Raw genomic sequence first — 15,723 nt, forward strand, 5'->3', positions numbered from 1 at the left:
TTACTATAAATAGCCCTCCTCTGTCACTTGTCCTTTGTCGGTCTTTGCACCTTCACCTGTCGTTTGTCTCTCTCTGTGTTTATAAGCTTTTCTCAGTGTTTCCTTGTCTGCTAAAGCCTTAGTCCCTTGTTTCTCGTTTATTTATTGTTTATAGTTTATTTCCTTGTTTATTTCTAGTTTCTTCCCTTGTATATATATTCCCTGTTTATTTATTATCATTATATTTAAAATCTTTTTTTTTTTTGGAAATTATTTAAGAGCAAAAGAAAGACTCTTTTGAAAATGAATTGTATAAAATACACCATATTTTAATGTAAATATTTTTAATGTAAAGAAAGCCCACAGTGCTGCATGATTTTGTGTGGTTTTGTATGATCCACCAGATGGTGTCAGAGATCCATGCAGTCAGTAAGCTCGAGGCAGTCACTACGTTGCCCAGCAGTTTCCAGTGTTACCAATACATTTTAGCAGGTTTGAACAATCGAGTCTGAAAGCAAAGAATATTTAATAAAGATTCATTTTTTGGTTGCAATACACCTTTTATTGCTGATTATGGAAAAACAACTTTAAAAAAACTAATTATTAGTAATGTTGAAATTCTGACAATGAATCAGTGATTATTTAAATGTTTTGAATGGTTGGGACTCTGAATCTACACTCACAATGCTTTTAGATTAAATATGCTTCCTACAAATAATAGTATTAATATTAGTAACAAATAAAAATAATATAATTTTATGCTGCAAGACAACAGTACAGGATATATGAATAGAATACGCAGAGGTACTACTTTAAATAATCTAAAATAAATAAAAAATATTTTAAAATTATTTTTTGTTTACTAAATAATTCCATATGTTTTTTCTTCATACTTTGAATGATTATTAAAGTACAATGCAGATAATTTAAAAATAATAAAAAACAGAATTTAAGGTGTGTCCAAATGTTTTAATGTATTAGTGATGGAAAAAATAACTTTACGTGTGAGTGAGAATATAGATATTTACTGATTTTATAAATGTATTTGTTATTTTAATTGTTGTCTTGGTGAGCTAAAAAAAAAAAAAAAACAACACAACAAAATGTGGTGACTATAAAAAAAATATTTATTTGGTAAAATCACGAATAATCGCAGAATTTGGATTAATTCTATTTTTTAAAAATCGATTTCGTTTTAGGGAACCCTTCATTACCAATTTTATCATGTAGGTGGCGCCCTCTTATCAACCGAGACACCCGTGGGAGGCGTGTGTGTGTGTGTGTGTGTGTGTGTGTGTGTGTGTGTGTGTGTGTGTGTGTGTGCGCGCGCGCGCGCATGGTCTCTCCTCCTCGGCTGCCGGAGGAGGAGAGTAGAGCCCCGGTGCTGCTGCTGCTGCTGCTGGATCCGAGCTGGAGAGGATCAGCGCTGAGGAGCTGCTCGCCTGCCCGACCGAGGAGCCATGGCGGGCGGCCGCCGGGGTCTGGTGGCCCCGCAGAACACTTTCCTGGAGAACATCGTGCGGAGGTCTAACGGTAAGGAGCCTAGGCGGCCGGCCGGGGCTCCCCGCTCTGAGCGTCCCCAGGCTGGGGGGCTGCAGAACTTTTTTAGGGGGTGAGGGGGGGAGAGGAGATGGACAGCAGGGGGTGGGGGGTTATGTTGATCACCTGGGGGGCTTTTTTACTGAACTGATAATGATAATTATGATGTTTTCAGTCTCAGAGAGTTAAAATTGGTACAGCCAGTCATTTAGCTTAATGCGTTTAATTACATTTACAGGCTGTAATTCCTGTAATCAGCTCGCGTGCTGTGATTAGGCTACAGTGTGTAGCGTATTACATTAAAACAATGGGAGTCTTATAACAATAAAACATGACAGGAGTCTCCTAGGTTAAAATAATCCTGTTTACTGTAACTACATTAGCTAAAATCCTGTTATTACATAACCAGGTAGCAGATCTCAGATCAGATAATGAGTAAAAAGTTAAATAAGCTTTATCTTTAGTTTTAAGTGTTTATCTACGTTTTAAACAAACAAATTATACTCCAAACTCATTATATTTAACCAATAATACTAATTACTCCATATTTATCAAACTGTAACTATAACATTTTTACACAAATTTGACTTTTTTTACTTGAAACCTGATTTTTTATATGAAAAGGATTTGTAATTGTCTGTATAAAATATTGTCATTTAGAGCATTTATTTGCAGAAAATTAGAAATAGCTGAAATAACAAAAAAGATGCAGAGCTTTCAGACCTCAAACAATGCAAAGAAAACAAGTTCATATTCATAAAGGTTTAAGAGTTGATAAATCAATATTTGGTGGAATAACCCTTTTTTCCCTGGTTTTCCTGGAGCAAAAATTCAAGCAGTTCAGTTTGGTTTGATGGCTTGTAATCATCCATCTTCCTCTGGATTATACTCCAGAGGTTTTCAACTTGGTAAAATCAAAGAAACTCATCATTTTTAAGTGGTCTTGTATTTTTTTCCAGAGCTGTATATACACAACAAAAAGTTATATATATAAAATGTCTTCAGAAAAAAACATATATAAATATTTTACTTAATTTACTTCAGTTGTTTGAAGTACATATATTCCAAAAAAATATGTTCTATGTGTCCAGGCTTCTGTTCATCTTATCTGAGTATAGTCTATATTTTCTATTCAATTGGAAATCTCCATTTAAAATGCTGTGTAGTCCAAAACTAGGCTTAATCCCTCTAGGCAGGACAGAGACTAAGCTTGGTCATTAGGACAGTGCCATTTCGTATCATACGCTATAGTATTGTTAAATATATTGATTATCGTTGTTGCATAAACACCCTGAAATATGGTGATATTATTTTATGGTCATATGGGCCATCAGGGTACAACTTTTTGCTGTTTGTACCAAAAATAAAACATTAAAACTGTTCTTTTATGTAATTTTTTGTCATATCCACAAGAATATCAGTCGCAAAAAAAACCCTAAAATATCGAGATATATGGACAAACCTTTAAGTCGTGGACTTCATTGTCCTTTTAATGGGAAATCCCAATTCAAAAAGCCCTGTCTCATATTCTGCCACATAGTGTTTAAATGCCCGGTAAATACTAATATTAGAATCAATATATAAATAATTAATTTGCAAAAACAGATGCAGATTAAACAGTGCTATTCTGTGCTATTCAGGCAGGGGTGCCTTAGCAGACCCAAGACCCTCCCTAGGCGCTGCAGCATTGGCTGCCAACCACTCCGGGCACGTGTTCTCACAAAATCACTGTGTGTGTCTTCTGGGTGTACTCACTAGTGTGTATGTGTGTTTGTTCACTGCACGGATTGGTTAAAGGTGGAGGCTAAATTATAGTATGGTGTCTATGGTCTGTCTGTCTTTAAACATTCCTTTATCTGTTTTTGCAAAGGAACTCTTTATATACAGAATATAATACTCACGTAAAAAAGGCGTAAATTTTACTTCACTGTTTATTAAAATATCTCCAGAGCTCTCCTATTGGAGTCTGTTATTATTTACACTTATCATCATATCAACACCTGGCTGGGGACGTCTAGGAGAAATCTGGAACCAAGATTCAAAATTAAGTTTTGATCTTCAGAACTACTTTCTTCTGAATGAAGAATTTGTTTTACTTTTACTGTATTTACGTTTACCTACATCTGTTCTAATGGGATCTGGAGTTTTTATAGTAAACATTCTTCCACAGGTTTACGCTGTACAATGCTGTGAATTGAAAATAGCTAAATCAGGACTAAATCAGGTGATTTAGATTTTGAGGTACAGTGTTGGGTAGCCATGCTTTAAGACAGTAGAACAGTGTGAGGTATCTATATCTTGAGCTTGTCAAACAGTGTGGGGTAGCTAGGCCTTGAGGTAGTAGAGTAGTACAGTCTTGAGTAGCCAAGACTTGAGGCAGTCATACAGTGTGTGATGGATGTCTTAATGCAGTAATGCAATGTGCCCATTTCTTGAAATATGTTTATTGAGGAAGTCATACAGTGTGAGGTTGCCATGTCTTGAGGCAAAAGTTCAGTGTAAAGTCATTTAGTTTAAGTGTGTCGGGAGACAGTATGAGGGAGCCATGACCTGAGGCAGCTGTACTGTGTGAGGTAGGGATGTCTGTGACTGTTGTTTACAATGAGAAGTGGTTGTACCCATGTCTTCAGGTAGTCATACAGTGTAAGGTAACCATGCCTTCAGACAGTCACACAGTGTGAGGTACCTATGTCTTGAGGCAGTCATACAGTGTGAGGTAAGCATGTCTTCAGGCAGTCTTACAGTGTGAGGGACCTATGTCTTGAGGTGGTCATACAGTGTAAGGAAACCATGCCTTCAGACAGTCACACAGTGTGAGGTACCTATGTCTTCAGGTGGTCATACAGTGTGAGGTAAGCATGTCTTCAGACAGTCACACAGTGTGAGGTACCTATGTCTTGAGGTGGTCATACAGTGTAAGGAAACCATGCCTTCAGACAGTCACACAGTGTGAGGTACCTATGTCTTCAGGTGGTCATACAGTGTAAGGAAACCATGCCTTCAGACAGTCACACAGTGTGAGGTACCTATGTCTTCAGGTGGTCATACAGTGTAAGGTAACCATGCCTTCAGACAGTCACACAGTGTGAGGTACCTATGTCTTGAGGCAGTCATACAGTGTGAGGTGCCTATGTCTTCAGGTGGTCATACAGTGTAAGGTAACCATGTCTTGAGGTGGTCATACAGTGTAAGGGAACCATGCCTTCAGACAGTCACACAGTGTGAGGTACCTATGTCTTGAGGTGGTCATACAATGTAAGGTAACCATGCCTTCAGACAGTCACACAGTGTGAGGTACCTATGTCTTGAGGCAGTCTTACAGTGTGAAGTAAGCATGTCTTCAGGCAGTCTTACAGTGTGAGGTACCTATGTCTTGAGGAAGTCTTACAGTGTGAGGTAAGCATGTTTTGAGGCATTTATACACTGTGGAAAAGCATGTTTTGGGGCAGCCATACAGTGTGATTAACCTATGTTATCAGGCAGTCATATACAGTATAAATCTTGATACAATCATATAGCCATGTCTTATACAGTGTACAGGTAGTTATACAGTGTGAGGTACCCATGTTTTGAGACAGTCATACGGTGTGAGGTAGCCATGTCTTCAGGCAGTCTCACACATTGTGAGATGACTAAGATTCCATTCCTTGTACAGCGTAAACCTGGTATAATAATATAAGCTTGCCATAGGAACTCAGTAGGGAATATTTCTAAATATACTGTGCATCATTGAGTCGCTGTATAAATGTGATGATTCTGGGTTCGAGCAAATCTAAAAGTAACACTACTATTAATAAATGACATGCAGTCCCACCAGGCTCCAGTGGGAACGAGTGTGTTTTCAGGAATCGAGTGTGATGCTGTAACCTTTTTTCTGTTTTTCAGTTTGGACATTATCACATAGACAGACAGGTACAGCCCTCATGCCCACTTGGAGAACACCCTGACTCTCTCTGTCTGTCTCTCTCTCTCTGTCTCTGTCTGTTTCTCTTTTTCTCTCTCTCTATCTCTCTATCTTATCCAGTCTTTGCCTCTCCCGCTCTTCCCCACCTCTACATTAACTAACCAGATGTTCTATACCAATTTCTGTTAATTTACAAACGGACAGACCGGACCGTTTCAGAGTCCTGCTCATTAGTTCTCTTGTCTCCTGTACGGGTTCCAGACCATCAATGATTCATTAAAGCGGAGATAAAAAACATCTTGTCCAAAAGCTCATAGCAAAACTCACAATGGAAACAGAGACCAGTTCAGCACTAGTCTTTCTAAGAGGGATGGCGCTTAGAGGTCTGGGAAAGTGTTGTAAAATAACAAACGTTGGCATGGAACGTTATCTTTTTATTCCTTTTGTTTTTTTCTTCTCCATAGTGGTAGTGGTGGTGGTGGTGGTGGTGGTGGTGTTGGTAGTGCTGTGTGTGGTGAGTTAGTTCTAGAGTAGAAGAGGCATGTAGTGTGTGTTTGAGAACCATCAACCATCACAAAAAAACCCTCTTTTTCTGCTTTTAAACAAAACACTCCCGCTTTACATGCTCGTAAATTGTATTTATATCACACATTCAAACCTGTTTTAAACCTTTCTTTGCCCATAAGCATTTGTTCTACTCGTTCTACGTAGACCTGTCACGATAATTATGATAATAATCATTTTAGCTGACCTTGCTTCCATTAATTATGATTTTTTATTAAAGTAGGAATGAGTGAAAACATCAGTATTGTAGCCAGTTGCACAATCACTAATGCATTGACAATAACAGCACTTTCTTACATAGTTACAGAGTTAAGATTTTACCTGAGGCTAAGTAATGTGTATTATTTTATTATGTATTATATTTGCTGGTATATTATCATTATTATTATTATATTTGTGACCAAAATGTTCTTAAAATGACAGTAAGATCATTTATAGAACTTAGTTTCTGTAGCTTGTATAGCTAAGCATTCTCAGAGCTACAGACCAGTTTAATGTTAATGTCAAAACAACTGCTAAATGCTAAACATGTGTGCTGTTAGCATTAGCTGTGGCTAACTAAACCACTGCTGGCAAAAGTTTAAAAAGCAGTGAATCAAACCTGATGAGGTAGAGATTATAGATGTTGCTGGAGAGAGAGAAAGAGAGCAAAAATAAAACGTGTCCTGTGTTTTTTGGAGATGTAGCTGGGTGGCTAAGCTAACACCAATTAGCAGACCAAAAACGAGGAGCAAGTTCCAGCTAACCGCTTGGAGGATAAATGCTACATTCTATTACCTCAGACGTCTGGTGTTGGAGCTGGGAATGACATCCCACTTGAGCTGACTGCATTCCAGCTAGACATTTAGATATCAGCTATTATTATTAGCATTGTTTTAGATTAGCATTGCTTGTGATACCAGTTAATAACAGTGCATTTAAGCAATAATACACGAGAAATCCAGTGCTCGTCTGACTGAAAGAATTTATTTTTTTTAAAGATTAAAGTTTTGTTTACTTCGGCGCCACCCAGCGGCAAGACCCGTGGAATTACAAGAGTCCACCCTACATTCAGCTTAAAATACCCTATATTAACCCTATATTATTAGCCTTTATTTTAATAATTAACTTGAAATTCGTGGCTGATAAAGAGAGTAATAATGCGTATTTTTGAATCTCCTGGCTTATTTATTTGTGAGGCCGTGTCTTTGTCTGCGTTGCCTATTGGAGACATGGCATTTCTGTTCCTATGGGATCCAGCAACTCCCAGTGGTGTATAATGACAATGGGTTTGTATTTGGCTTGTAAACGCTGCATCGTTAATAGGTTACCTGTATGTGGCGGAGTAATACATGGAGAGCTTCGGTTACACTGCATTATCGGCTAATAATGTCACTCATAAAACGCTTACATTTAGGGCTACTGCTGAGTATGTCAACTATTTTTCTTTGTATGAATAGTTTTATAAAATTTGAAGGATGTGAGTAAATAATATCTCCCATAATTCACTGGTAATATTATAAAACTAGTGAGTTTGTGAACCAGTTAATATGCCTAGGTGTGTAAACATGCGTTTAGCAGTTAGATAATAGGATAAGGTTTGTATTAATTGTATTTCAGCCAAAAGCATGTGCTGAACGTTCTGCTATGGCTTTTTGTATAATTGGACCCACTTTAGACAGTCAAATACTGTGCAGCCCTGCTCTATGTTTCTAGGCAGCATTGAAACATGACCTCTGTAAGACTAGATTGTGTTGTTTTCATGTCAAAATGTATTTTTTTATCTGTCCATCAGTTTTTTACTATATATAAATACACTATATTTTCAAATTTCTAAAGGAAACACGTTTCTTGGCCCAGTGTTTTTTCAGGATTCAAGGGCATTACCAGGGTGTAGGCCTATGCTGTGCTGCAGTAGCTGGCTCTACTCTTCTAAGAAGGCTTTATACTAGGTGTTGCATCATTGCTATAAGAATCTGATTGCTTTTAGCCATGGGAGTGCAATTGAGGTCGGGTACTTCTGTTGGTATTGATTAGGTCAGGAACTCCCACTCGTCCCAAAGGTACTGGATAGAGCTCCATCAGTTCAGAGAACACAGTTCCATTTCCATAGTCAGTGATGGTGACATGTTCACTGTGAGGTGTTCTCAATTTTGTTGCCAACTTTTCAGACATTATTAGCTTTGTGTGAGTTATTTTCAGAAGACAGTACATCTATACTGTTATATAAGCTGTACACTTACTAATCTGCTATATTCAAGTTTCATTTTTATAGTATTTCTTATAAAAAATATCTAATAAAATATTTGCAGAATTGTGAGATACTGTACATAATACCACAGTTAGTTCCGACCTTGCAATGTGATTGGCTGAGAGGCGATTTATGAGTGACATTATTAGCAGTAATGCACTGTAACCGAAGCTCCCCATGTATTACTCCGCCACATACAGGTAACCTAGCAACGATGCAGCGCTTACAAACCAAATACAAACCAAATGCAATGTTATTATACACCACTGGGATCCGCTGGATCACATAGACACAGTGCAGAAACGGCATGTCTCCAACATGAGCACAGGAAAAGGCCTGGTCCACACAAGTAAATAAGCGATTCAGAAATCCACATTATTATCGGCCACCAATATCAGGTTAAGAGTTTTTCTTATTAAAATAAAAGCTTAAGTGTATATATATATTTTTTGCCACTGGAGGCGCTGAAGTAAACAAAACTTTAATTCTTAAAAAATATATTGTTTTCAAAGTCAGATGAGCACTGGATTTTAATCTACACAGATTTCTCTCCTAAAACTGTTTGTTTGGATAAGTAAAGCGCTTAAGGTTATTTACAGTAAGCTTAGTTTTTCACATCTTAGACTGAAATGGCTGATAATAGAGGCCACCCTGCCAACCTGTCAACAATGCAGAGCTTACAGCGCAGCTACAAGCAGAGCAGCTATGGAACTATTTTGACTATCTGAAAATCGCATTTTCTCATCCTCTTTAACTCCAAAATCTTTTATTAAACAGCGATAATGGAACTGTGATATAATCGCAATAATACACTCGAGGTTTGTGCTATAACGTGTAATAGCCTGCGGCCTTGTGCCTACGACCACAACACAGCAGTGCCAATATTACACGTTACAGCACTCCCTCTCGTGTATTATTGCTTAATTAATAAATAAAAACAAAATTGACCAGATAAAACATGAAATATGTTTGATTCATCAATACGCTTTCCATGCTGATCCAACTTTTTTCTAATATGCTTTTCTGAGCGCACGATTTACACATATCAATTACGTTAAGAACCAGCAACAACATGGTGTTTTTACTAAGATCTGTGACACAAAGGAGGATTTTCTGCATAGCCATCTTACTTCAGGCTTATTTTAATCCAACTCTGGATTATCTTCTCACTGTTGTAGATTACTGTTCACCAAAATACATTCAGGGCCAATCACAGAGCCAGGCTCACAATGGATTTTTGTCTTTGATGCGTTTGTGGCCTCAGTCGTGCGACAAGTGTTACATTACAGTGGAGGAAATGAATCCACAGAAGAAGAAAAGAAAGTATTTGTTGCTTCACTGAGCACTGACACGTTGTCAGCGGCAACAGTGCTACTCTATCCAGCTCTAAATGATTTTTGTACTTCCTCTGTAAGTAGCATAAATCTCTACTCTTTGTACTTCAGTTTGATAGCATGTGCATACACCGATCAGCCATAACATTAAAACAGTGACGGCTGAAGTAAAGAACATTGATTATCTTGAAATAGAGGCACCGTTTTTTTTATTCCCAGAACTACGAACAACATTTTTTTTTCCAAATTCCAAATAAAAAATTGTCATTTAGAGCATTTATTTGCAGAAAATGGGAAAAATGGCTGAAATAACAAAAAAAGATGCAGAGCTTTCAGACCTCAATAATGCAAAGAAAACAAGTTCATATTCATAAAGTTTTAAGAGTTCAGAAATCAATATTTGATGGAATAACCCTGGTTTTTAATCACAGTTTTTATGAATCTTGCCATGTTCTCCTCCACCAGTCTTACACACTGCTTTTGGATAACTTTATGCCTTTACTCCTGGTGAAACAATTCAAGCAGTTCAGTTTGGTTTGATGGCTTGAGATTATCCATCTTCCTCTTGATTACATTTTAGAGGTTTTTAATCTGGTAAAATCAAAGAAACTCATCATTTTAAAGTGGTCTCTTATTTTTTTCCAGAACTGTAACATATATACAGGACCACTTAAAATTTTACACACCTTAAATTCAGTGTTTTTTCATTATTTAATTTAGATCAAAACTATAAAGACTAAAAAACAAAAAAATATATGAAACTACTTAGTAAACAGTAAAAGTGTTAAACAAACCAGAATATGTTTTACATTTTGACAGCTTTGATCATATTGGCTGGATTTTCTCAGTCAGCTTTATGAGGTAGAGTCACATGGAATCTCTTTCATTTAACAGCTGTGCTGAACTTGAGTTAATACTTGAATTCTTGCCTCTTAATGTGTTTGAGAGCATCAGTTGTATAAAGTTGTGAAGAGTCTACAGTGGTCTACAGTAAATAGCTCTATTTAGTAATGTTCTAATACAGATTATGACAAGAACTAATCAACTACTCAAGTAAAGACAATGTAGCAATGCCTGAGCAGCCACTTAGCAATGTCATAGCAACTATCTAGCAACCACTATCTAGTAGGACCATAGCAACCATCTGGCAGCACCATTGCTCAGAAAATATAGCAGAAAATCGACATCTCCCGCAGTGATAACTTACAAACTACTGAGTAACAGCAGCCACCTTGCATCGATGTAGCAACACTTTAGCGAACCACATGGAATACCATAGCTACCACCTCGCATTCTACTGACTGACCATGTAGTGACGGTCCGGCAGCTGTCTGGAAGTGGGAACCACTGTAGCTGCCAGAAAATTATTTTTTTTCCTTCTGGTTTCAGTGTGTTATTTATCGTGAGTGAAAGCCAGGCAGGCTGAGATGTTAAGCTTGCAACTTTCATGACCATACCTGTTAAGTTTTGGATTTAAAAATTAGGGAAATTTTCCGCCGCCCCCCTTCGTGCCATCCAACTAGCCCAACCGGGTTCAGTATCCCTTACATTTTAAGACAAGTTCACAAGAGATCTAAAATAACCACCTGTAAACCACTTACAAACTACAATTAGATTATCAGAATGTAATAGGTCTACCTTTGTTGACATTGAAATGCTGTGGATATTCCTATATTCCTACTACTTATAATACAGCCTTAATAAAACCTTTTCTAGATATTTACAATAAATCTTCACTTTTTTGGTGTTACTGTAAACTAGAAATGAACAGAAGTCACGTTAGATCAGTGTTTCTACACCCTGTTCCTGCATATTCTACTGCATATTCTAGAGCTGTCTCTGTTTGAAGACACTTAATAAAGTAAGTGGTGGTATGATGTGTCTAATATACTGCTACAGGATATACATAATAATGTATCTATGGTCGATAAGGGATTTTAACAGGTAAACTCAGGATTGTAAATGATTTTTTAATAGCTGATTAGTTGGATCCGCTGGAAAACACAATTTTATGGCAGTCATCAGGGTTAAAAAACTGCTTTAAACAACTTCCCCACACTGACCCTCCTCCGCACGCCTCAAAACCAGCAAGCTGATTGGCTGTTTCTCCTGAAAGGCGGGACTTTCTTCTTGATTCTGCACCACACAGCGGTCAGTCGCTTCAATAATAAAGTTTTTTCATTTTGAATATATTACGGGAAATTTACGGGAAAATACTAATACGGGAGGACGGCGGGAAAGGGGAGTAAAATACGGGAGACTTGACAGGTATGTTCATGACAGACTCGTTCTGTAAGCCAATCACAGGCTTAGTGTCTCCATTCTTCTGAAGGTAAAAACGTTAAATTAGGTGCACGGCTGAATCCCCCGGAGCTGAAAGTGCAGCTTTCCGTGAGAATCCTGACGTCCCACGTTTGACATTTCTTAAATGTCGGCTCAGCAGTGTGACACCCTGATAAATGAAGCTGGAACTTTCTACAACTCGACTGTCCAGAGTGACGGCTCAGGAACGGGCCAAGATTGCCATTACCCAGCCTCCGGCGCTGGAGCCGGGACGGCCGGGACAGCTGAGAGGAGGCAGCGATGACAGTCGTGTGAGATTTGGCTCGGATGTTTGTTTCTATTCAGCCGCTCTCGCGCGATGTGGCGCTGGATATTCCGGCCGCAGGGACCGCCTGCGCTGTTTCTCCACAGCTGTCAGCTGAATCTGACGGTTTGAGAGAGCTGAGCTTCCTCGGTGGATCTTCCTTCCTGCTGCAGCTTTGGTGAAGCAGAAGAGATAAACACGCTGGTGTTTTAGTGTCTCTGTGACAAAGTGAGAGACTTAGGCCTCTGTTATGATAGAGGTTCAGGAGGTAGACTGTGGATAGAAATGTAGCATAGCATTAGCCTCTGTATAATTTGGATCAGCACTCTGATTAAAAGGTGTATATGTGAAGGAGGAGAAAGAATTAAACAAGTGAGCAGGGCCTTCAGACTCAGGAAGGTGTTGCTGATGTTTCAGGCTCTTACATAACTGGAAAAATCTAGATAAAAACCTAAAAAAAAAAAAAAAAAAAAATAACAGCAGGGGTGCCAGAAAAAAGGATAGAAAGCAGTAATTTAGTGACAGATTGTATCTTACAAAAAAGTTATCTTCTGGAACATTTTACTATTTTAAATAGTATTACTATATAATAATACTATTTTAATTAGGTGTAGCTAATGTTTCAGACTCTTACATAACTGGAAAATTAATTTATTTAAAATTGTTTTATTACCTAACAACTGGGCTTTTTAATGTAATGTGTCTGCACATTATGTGTCTGCAAAATGAATTTAGCATTTTGTAACTTTTTTACAGCTATTTTCTGGCACCTTTTACTGTTTCTTTTTTAAATTAGGTTTTTGTTATGCAAAGTTACAGGATTATACAGTGGATAGAAATATAACATGGCCTCTGCATGTAATTTTGCCCAGCTGTCAAGAAGGTGGTGCTGATGTTTCAGGCTCTTACATAATTGGAAAAATGGATTTATTTAAAATTGTTTTATTTATTTTATCAGGTTATTAATAAAGCTCTGGAAAAATTTAAGAGACCACTTCAGTTTCTGAATCAGTTTCTCTGATTTTGCTATTTATAGGTATATATTTGTTGTTTTACTACAGACAACATTTTTCCCAAATTCCAAATAAAAATATCATCGTTTAGAGTATTTATTTGCAGAAAATGAGAAATGGCTGAAATAACAAAAAAGATGCAGAGCTTTCAGACCTCGAATAAAGCAAAGAAAACAATTTAATATTCATAGTTAAGTTTTAAGAGTTAAAAAATCAATATTTGGTGCAATAACCCTGGTTTTTAATCACAGTTTTCATGCATCTTGGCATGTTCTCCTCCACCAGTCTTACACACTGCTTTTGGATAACTTTATGCCTTCAAGCAGTTCAGTTTGGTTTGATGGCTTGTGATCATACATCTTCCTCTTGATTATATTCCAGAGGTTTTCAATTTGGTAAAATCAAAGAAACTCATCATTTTTAATAAGTCTCTTATTTTTTCCAGAGCTGTATATTTGTATGTATGATCTTGTATTTTTGATTAGTTTACAGAGTAAATTGATAGATAAGGCATTAGTTTAACACTCCCTAGTTAAGATGCTAATTAGAACTTTAATGTAGAGTATTTTGTTCTCTCTACATTTAAACTGATGTTAGGCTGGTCTTGTATAACTACCCAGCGGTGTTGTAATAATGTCTGCAGAGTTAACTGACTAGCTTATGAAGGCTATGGTGTGCGGTTGTAAATATTACGTTTTTGTTATGTGTATTTATATGTTCATCACAGATGTGGAGAACAGTGTATATGGCTGTATGACTTTCATAGAGTTCTTGTTGGAGTTACAGCCTTAAAAAGAAACCTCCTCTTTTCTACTTGTTTAACATCTTTGCACATTTTCTGATAATTAAACTGAAAATGATTATATGTCTTTAAATCAGTTGTTTTCATATTTTCAGTGTCAGCACTAGAGAAATTGAGTTTGAGGTTGAGGTTGAGATTTTTTTCGTTATAAACCGGTGGGCTGTGAGTGTGGAAAGGGTTGAGGACCTGTTGTAGCTGTGCTATGCTATGCTAGGCTATGCTATGCTATGCTAGGCTATGCTATGCTATGCTAAACTACACAGCCAGGTTTGGGCCGATCACAAAGAGGGTTTTAATCCATTCGACCATACAAGCTTTTCATAGCTTCAACCACCATAACAGCACACACCCCTCTTCCTCCTCATGATCTTCCCATATAGTGACCGACCTGGAGATGACCCTTTGGCCTTTAACCATGTACCTGGTCATTCTTTCTGCTTCCCTCTCTCCCCCCGCCCCTCTCTCTCTCTCTTTTTTCTCCACAGACACTAACTTTGTGCTGGGGAATGCACAGATCGTGGACTGGCCCATCGTCTACAGTAACGATGGCTTCTGCAAACTCTCCGGATATCACCGTGCAGAGGTCATGCAGAAGAGCAGCACCTGCAGGTGAGAGTTAGAGACGTCTGCGTGTGCTTGCTGGCCACTTTATTAGAAACACCTACTATATTTTTCACACTATAAGGTGCACTTAAAATCCTTTAATTTTCCCAAAAATCTTCAGTGTGCCTTATGATCTGGTGCGCCTGAATGAATTTTACCAGTCAGCTTGTAAGAAGCAGTAAAGCCACACTGCTGAAGTGCAGAGTTATACAGGGGTTTCAGTTTAGTTCTCCACCAGTATTAGCATTAGTTGCTAATCAGGCTAAGTGCTAGCTCTTTGGCTGTTTAGAGGTGAGTATTATTGACCTGTAGCCTGTTACTAACCCCGGGTAGTAGATGGTGAATGTCAAAAACTGGAGGACACACCCAAAATGCAACTAAACACAGTTATTATTAGTTGACTCAACTCAAAGGTCTTTGTTTGAATGTATACGTGCCCACAAATGTTCACCTAATTTTATATAGTTGAGTTATGCTTGTGAATAGCCAATTTTACATGAAACAAACCTAACTTGTTTGAGTTCAAACTAAGTGGAGCTTTTTATTTATAGCTAAGTTTTGGAAGGTGATCCACGCCCTCACTCCTCCCACTTCCTTGCCTATTTAAACCGTCACTTCCTCTCTACCTGCTCGTTGAACAACCTCGCACCCACCTCCTCCCCATTTTCCTTCTTCTTTAGTTTTATTCTTTTCTCATGTTTCTCTTCATGAGAGGGGGGGCTTCGGCTTCACGCTTTACAGCGAAGGTACCCCGAACTCCACCCCAAACTCTGAGTTCGCTCCCCCTCTTTTCTTCTTCTCTGCCCAGTCAAGGGGCGTGGGTCAATACTAGCAAATTGTGGGTTTACAGTGTGGATGAAGCGCGACCCATTGAAAATACTGTGTTTGAATGCACAGTTTGAAATGTTCAGCATTCAGCGTGTAATCAGCTTCACAGGGCGCATTTTGGTGCGGTCAGTTTTAATTTTGCCTGTGTGAAAATAAATCAAGCCAAGGGGGAAACGCTCAGACTAAACAAACACATCAGCTGATTCGGACCAGAGAAACAAACTACAGGTGTGAAAACTCATTTAAACTCGGTTCTGATACATCAGCTCACAGACGCCTTGTGCTGAGCAACATCACACCACCCTGTGGTGTGATGTGGGGAGAGAGCGCCATCTACCCA

The 15,723-nt window shown here is 38.1% G+C and overlaps 1 protein-coding gene across 4 annotated transcripts in view; it reads left to right on the top strand.

Moving 5' to 3' along the window:
- The first annotated feature begins 1,247 nt into the window (after positions 1-1,247).
- Positions 1,248-15,723, top strand: part of kcnh1a (potassium voltage-gated channel, subfamily H (eag-related), member 1a) — a 111,152-nt gene continuing 96,676 nt past the window's right edge. For 2 of the 4 annotated variants that reach the window (XM_049464121.1, XM_049464122.1), the window contains exons 1-3: positions 1,248-1,512; positions 5,404-5,430; positions 14,438-14,561. In XM_049464121.1, the coding sequence (XP_049320078.1) occupies positions 1,440-1,512; positions 5,404-5,430; positions 14,438-14,561 (224 nt within the window). In that variant the 5' untranslated portion in view covers positions 1,248-1,439. The remainder of the gene's footprint in view (positions 1,513-5,403; positions 5,431-14,437; positions 14,562-15,723) is intronic. The other 2 variants (XM_049464123.1, XM_049464124.1) reach the window with 1 other exon arrangement.

Source organism: Astyanax mexicanus, chromosome 14 (genome assembly GCF_023375975.1).
Source record: "Astyanax mexicanus isolate ESR-SI-001 chromosome 14, AstMex3_surface, whole genome shotgun sequence".
NCBI lineage: Eukaryota > Metazoa > Chordata > Actinopteri > Characiformes > Acestrorhamphidae > Astyanax > Astyanax mexicanus.